This window comes from Neurospora tetrasperma (genome assembly GCF_000213175.1).
Source record: "Neurospora tetrasperma FGSC 2508 unplaced genomic scaffold NEUTE1scaffold_4, whole genome shotgun sequence".
NCBI lineage: Eukaryota > Fungi > Ascomycota > Sordariomycetes > Sordariales > Sordariaceae > Neurospora > Neurospora tetrasperma.
Genome location: NW_009799102.1, coordinates 3,587,189 through 3,594,062, shown reverse-complemented (window position 1 = coordinate 3,594,062; position 6,874 = coordinate 3,587,189). Strand labels below are relative to the sequence as shown.

At 51.4% G+C, this 6,874-nt stretch overlaps 2 protein-coding genes across 2 annotated transcripts; one reads left to right on the top strand and one right to left on the bottom strand.

Moving 5' to 3' along the window:
* Positions 1–3,365: 3,365 nt before the first annotated feature.
* On the top strand, positions 3,366–4,594 carry NEUTE1DRAFT_111389 (uncharacterized protein; the record flags this gene model as incomplete). The annotated part of the gene is made up of 2 exons (XM_009854247.1): positions 3,366–3,825; positions 3,966–4,594. 2 exons carry the CDS (start codon positions 3,366–3,368, stop codon positions 4,592–4,594), a joined length of 1,089 nt encoding a protein of 362 aa, XP_009852549.1.
* On the bottom strand, positions 4,549–5,662 carry NEUTE1DRAFT_117560 (uncharacterized protein; the record flags this gene model as incomplete). The annotated part of the gene is made up of 1 exon (XM_009854246.1): positions 4,549–5,662. The coding sequence occupies one exon, from the start codon at positions 5,656–5,658 to the stop codon at positions 4,825–4,827; it is 834 nt and encodes a 277-aa protein (XP_009852548.1).
* Between the last annotated feature and the right edge of the window lie 1,212 nt (positions 5,663–6,874).

Sequence of the window (6,874 nt, the reverse complement as noted above, 5' to 3'; positions counted from 1 at the left end):
GGGGGGGGGGGGGGGGGGGGGGTAATCGCTAATTCCATTTCCACCCGGATGGCCCGAAGTTCGAGCGAGCGAACACCTATGTATGGTAGAGGTACCTGTCTTCCGTTTGCCGAACGGTGCGAGCGAGTGGGTGAGTGTCCATGGTCAAGGTTGGTGAGTAGGCAGGTAGGTCATAGAAGCAAGGTACATACCTATCAAGCAACCGGGGAACGGGTTCCGACAGTTTGTTGTATTCGGTTATCACTTTTTCGAGTTGTGATACACTCATGTAAAGAAGCAATATGGAAAAATCCGTGAATGGAAGGCCACTGCATCGACGGTATCAATTCCGCGCGCGGGTTGGGTGTTCGTTTGAGAGTCGTGGAAATTTCCATTCAAGGTGTGACTCGTCATTTGGGGCGGGGGGACAAACTGAACGAACGGAATTGAACCCAACGAAACAAGTTACATACCTCTACACTACCAAGCAAAAATAGTTTTTGGTCGTTTCATTTCCCCCAGAGAGGTCAAAACGTTTTTCTACACTACACCACACACAGAAAAAGAAGAAAAAAACTGGGGACCGTTTAATAACCTCAACCCCAAACACCACAGACCACATTCCTTACATACCCAATCTCCTGGATACAACGCTAAACCAAATGACACACACACACACACACACACACACACACACATCACGCCACAGAAACACTAACACTAACCTTGTCGATACGGACCCTCGGACTCTACACTACACTAGACTACACTAGACTAATGTAAGGACCCGCGGACTCCATCAGCAATAGGGCGCGACGCAACAGGGCGAACGAAAACGGTTCAGTCCTGTCTCCAAGTTTACAAACATGACAGCCCAATGCTGCCTATGCAGGCTGCGCTGATCAGGGGTGGAAGGAGCTGCAAGCCCAAACTACACTACATACACGAGGAAGTTCATTCAGTTTGAGGGCAACACACCGATCACGATCTCGATCCCTCCCTCGGCGTCACTGTGGGGCTTCCAGTCCACTTCTGCGTCAAAGACCATCAGACACCTCCCCCAAAAGAACCCTTCTCGAAGCTCCAGAGAAGGACCAAAACCCTGGTCAACCAGTCACTCACTGAGGTGAAACTTTGCCCTTGTAAACAGTGACTACGACAACGAGTGTCGCTTCGTTTTGCATATTGGAAGGATTAAGAACCTTGGATGAGGCATTTCAGGTCTCGACCGGTAGACCGGTAGACCGGTACAGGTAGGTACAAGCACCGGGGTTGAAGAGCAAGCAGCGTTGCATCCGTCCATCCCATCACTGTGGTAAAAACGGACCATGGCGATGGGGATGTTTAAGCCCTACGACAGACACGACACCACTTGCAGCCTTTACTATGTCGGGAGATATGATACTGCCCTGCCCTTGCCTGGTTTCCTCCTGGTATGGGGGTAGTTAAATCATGGATCAAGCTTCCGTTTGTGCCGCTAGAGTCAACCACATGTTCTAAGTAACCGTTCCGTTGGTCGTTCCGTTGTGGTCGTCGCCGGGCCGTGAACGGTTCATTCACTGCAAACAAAGATACCTACGGATAAAGTTGTTTCATGCAGTTCTTTCCGTAGACAACAGCTTGTATGTTATGCCAGGTACCCGCCCGCCCGTCCGTGTGCAATGCACTGCACTGCATATGCAATCGTTATGCAACTCTAACGGTTCTGCATGTACCAATGGAAACGTCGAACGGTTTCTGCGGTTTGCGGTGCAAATATCAGTGGGCGGATGGATGGATGGATGGATGTGCGGACCTTCAGGTGTCAATGCTGCATGAGGAAAGAATGGAATGGAATGCGGAATCGGACTTGTGTGTAAATGCCTGCGCGTCCGTGGAATGCAAAGACAGAACGGAGACGCGAAGAAGGATGACAGTAAACGGAGACAGACAGTATTACTGTATAGTGTAGTACATCTACATTGTATATATGGGGTATAAACGGAACATGTGCGTTGTATTCCACTTCCAATAGTCGACGACGATCTTGTCTTCTATCAACCGATCGTCTTGATCATCTGGACATACTATGTAGTCGAGGGATGATGATGTTCAGGGCAACCCCAAACAAGCAGGTCGTAGATCCTGTTCATCCTCTGTCCTTTGCTCAGACGATGATCATTTTCGCTCGAGGTAGTGTGAATAGAGATGATCAAGATAATGTGGTAACTCGGCACACTGACCTCATGCACTACCATGACTTCTGGGCAACCGCACGAGGCGGATGTCACTCCAGTTGTCGCTTTGGCCTTTGCTGAAACATCGGTGCCCTGCCTGATCTAGCTTCTATCTCTTATCTGATCTTCCTATTCCCAGCCGTCTTGATGTTCGTTTCCGGCGGTTGGACGTCTGTGTGGGCGAGGCCCAGTTCCGTCTCGCCAGTTAGGGCTGATCTGCTGAACCGTGGGAGCTAATGACCTTTATCACTTCAACGGTTCAACCTTGCTCTGAAGATGAGCCGACACACTTGTATCTTGAAAAACACATGATAGGACCTGAGCATGGGATGAAAAATCTCGGGTAAATGGAAGCACAAGGGCGTCCCTGAGCACTGACCAGCTTCGGGATGAGGTCTAACTCACTCCGGTCAGGCTCGAGCGAGCGAAATAGCTGCGCCGGAGGTCAGACAGGCCATTCAAGCAGTGACAAGTAGCTTTTGAAGCTTAACAATTGTCGCCGATGAATATGATGGACGGATATGTGATCCACGTTGCTCAGAATTAGTGATTGGAAGGTTCAGCCCAAGGTCTGTTGTGAAAGTGCACGAATGCGCGACTGGAAGGTAGTGCCTGCAAACATTGAACGAGCAAATAGTACCGTGATCCGGGGAAGGAACACAGCGACAAACACCGTGGGTTGGTGGGAAAGGATTAGAGCTTCAGTATCATGATATGCTGTTTTGCGATCAAAGTCAATGGCTTTGTCGAGGTGGATTTCCGCAGCCAAAAGCGATAGGGGTATGCAGTTGTATTGATTGGCGTGGGAAAAGGGGGATTGTTTACTTACGACGTTGTGCCTTGTCTTAGTGTTCAAGAGGTCCATCAAGAGAGTTGGTCTTGAAGATTTTAGCCCCTTCCCATCCATCCCTGGTTGATAGCATTGCACCTTCCCTTGTGTTGGCTAGAGGTCTATGTCGTAAAGATGCTCTTAACAGACGTTGAGATTCGGAATTAACGAGAAGAAGCAGCTAATCTTGGGAACCCTGAAGCTCCGACACACATCTCCTCCAAGTCCTTGCTCACCGCATTCTTTCTAACCCATCCACCACATTTTAGACAATATTTTGAATACCAGCGTTCTACCTAGTTCCGATATCCTTACTCCATCTATCGCCAACCAACCGAACAATGGAACCCTCCACCTACATCTACAACCTCCCCACGTCCTACCTCCCCTATCCCGAAAGCCGGTTGTTCTGGGCCACCCGCATGGCCAACCTACACCTAGCCTTTGACCTCATCCGCCGCTTCAAACTCAACACTCCGCGGCACATCGCATCATGGGAGGAATTTCTACTCCATGTCCCTCACCCAGAGAGCCATCCCATCCATGTCCAAGAATGGCCGATGAAGGGCGTCAACAACTTGTTGGTCATCATGGAGACTCTACGAAGTATTTGCAAGTCACCGATCTTTGCGTTCGAAGGGTTGTTTATCCTTGAGCCGTGGGCGTTGTGGTACTTGGCTGCGGCGATGGCGCAGACTTGGACGAGGGATCCGGTGGGGCTGATTAGCGGGGTGCCGGAAGACGTGTCAACTGAGGAGCTGCAGAGGTTGACGAAGGAGCTTCATGTGGAGATTCGGAAAGGTGAGTGATATGTTTCATTGCTGAGAAACCGTGAATGCGAAAGAGTGGCGCGCAAAGTGTGCTGTGGTGGTGTGTCCATGCTATATGGGACAAGTTGGGGATATATGCTGACATTTACTTGTGTTGTCTTTTGCGGATAGTGAGCACCAAAATCTGGGTTGCCAATTTTGCCTATTATCAATATATTCTCTGTTATCGATGGCACGACGTCCAAATTGGAAATATGAAGGATAGCTACGACGGAGGCCATCAAGATGCAACTGAACATCAGGAGTATGTGGAAGACGTGGAAGACGTGGAAGACGTGGAAGACGTGGAAGACGTGGAAGACGTGGAAGACGTGGAAGACGTGGAAGACGTGGAAGACGTGGAAGACGTGGAAGACGTGGAAGATGTGGAAGACAACGTGGAACACGATGCGCAAACAGGCGTGCAGGATGAAAAGGCAACGGAGGTACGAAGTGACAAGGACCACGACAGTGGCTATTGGAGTATGGAAGAGGAGACTCAGGAGGATGGCAATAACGCTGACGATGACGATGATACCTCTAGTGACGATGAAGCGGTGTTGACTCCTTCCACAGAATCGGACGTCGGAGAGACGGAGTGTCGTCAAGAGCGTGAGTGGCCTCGAGAGCTTGAGTGGCATCCAGGATTTGGACCTTATTCGAAGATCGACTGCCTGATCCAAGACGCCAATAAGGCCATTGGTGCTCTCCGTGGCTTCAAGCTTGACCCTCATCTACAGACTAACTGTCGTCCGATGTAGCAGGATTCCCGAAGTCGAGGAGAAGCGAGAAAGCGAAGCGTTGATTACAGGGGTTTTGAACTTTTCCTGATGTATAGACTAAGCTATAGTCTAGCGAAGCATCTCGAGTTATTTGAAACGTTATCCGAGGAACTTTAGGCGTTATAAGGTTGTTACCGCAAGGTAACGACAGACTGTATAATGAATCCTCGGACAAGATACATAGCTCAACCAAGGTGACATCACACACATCAGTCCTCCCGTCCAGGGTCGACATCAAACTCCACATCCGTCCGGATGATGTACTTGGCACCCTTCCTCACACCAGTGCCCTCATGCAACAGCGCACCGTGGTTCTCGCCATGTGGGAACACCGCCACCGAGCCCATAACCGGCCTCACTGGGTGGGCATTCATGACACCGTCACGTACGCTCGGCGTAAAGAAGGTCGTCTCGCCGCCCTCAAACTCATCATTCAAGTACATGAGGAAGGTAAACAAACTCGACTGCTTCTTGTCCGCCGGCGAGGCATCGTACATGTACTTGCCCGTCGTAGGGTGAATGCCAGAGGGAGGCCAGGCACCGTCGAAGTGGCAGCGATACTCGGCTCCGGGAACGTAGCGGTAAACCCTGAAGCGACGGTTGATGCCTCGCGCCTTTCTTCCAGCATCGTGGGTGGGGATGAAAGGACGGACACGTTCCCAGAGAGCATCGTGGAAGGTTTGGTCAACGATCCAGTAGACGTTGTGGGCGAGGATGCTGGATTCGGAACCGTCTTCCTTGATGGGTGCGTCGGGGAGGTAGCCGACAGATTCGGTAGCAGCGATGATGGATTTGCACTCGGCAGGCGAGAGGACATCCTTTAAGATAGAAAGGGAGGGAACAATGGGGTGTTGGTGCTTGGTGATGGTCGGGGGAGTAGGTGAGAGAGGAACGGCACCTTCGTCGCTGAGGTGGAGGACAGCTGGGTGGAGGTTGGGTGGTTTTCGTTGAGGACCGGGTGTAGTTTCAATGGCCTTGAACAAGTCCTTGACATTCGGTGGGCATACCGAGAATAATGTGCCGTCTAGAACGGATTGCCGCATGGGGAATGGTGTTGCTGATGGCTCTCGAATATCCCACATCTTCTGAAGCGCAATGGGACCAGTCCATGTTGTTGAAGACGAGTCCCCAAGCCCGGAAGCATCAATTGGCTGTCCGGTGGCTCTCAGAATGGCGTCCATGATCCTGAGCAGCTCGGGCCGACTCTGCCTGTTGGTCGTTTCGGTTTGCGAAAGGCCGCTGGTGATGTCGAGATCTCTGACCCAGCGGCACAAGGCGCCTAGCCTGGGGATGTCGCCACGGATGCGCATCTCGGCCAGTGTAACGAGGGCATCGACAAACTTGCCGTCGGCCAGGAAGCCAGAGACCTTTGCGGTAAGGTTGGCGTCGGAGCTGGAGTTGATACCCGTGGTGCAGGCCTGTCTGAAGTCGTAAACAACGGAGCGCAGTTCCTTGCACGCCTTGGACTTGATGATGGCAGGGTTCTCGGCCAATGTACGAAGAGTGTCGACTGTAACTTCCAACTCCTCCTCTGAGACTACTGTCGTGATGCTCTTGGGTTCGAATCGGTCGACTTCGGGTCCGGATTCGGCTGGAGGGGAGGGCAGGGCGCCGGCGGCCGTCTTGGATCGCTTGGCCGACGACTCGGTCGAATCGACATTCTGCTTACGTTTGGCCGCCGCCTTTTTGGACTTTGACATGTTGGCCTTCTTCGGTGACGGCTCGGAGTAGTGTATGTGTATGGCGAGTCGACGGTGGTGTCGAAAGTCAAAGGCAGTTGAGTGTCGAGAGTCGAAGTCGACGGGGAATTTTGATGGTAGAGGCAAAATCCAAATTCGGTGATGGAACGTTGACGTCCACAAATCTAGGCCCAAGTCTGACGCGGGGATGTGGGGCCTGCCTATGCTACTAAACTGTAGTGGGCCCCCGCTCCACAGCTGTTGATACCTGCACATTGTGCAAAATGTGCCGCTGCTACAGAATATTGCAGAGCCGCTAAAAGCCCTACAAGATAATCTATTGCCCATGTTCAACTTCAACTTTTACATCAACAACACCATTCGAACCAACGATCCGCACGATTCCTCCCACTGGTCCTGTGAACTCAAAGCATCTTAACCTTGATACTATATCATTTCTTATGTGAGTAATTACACCAACAACTTACCGTCTCTACTGACTGTCTGGCACACGCACCTCGTCACCAACACGAGGTTCCGAAGACGTTGAACATGAGAGCGACACTCGCTTGCCACATCG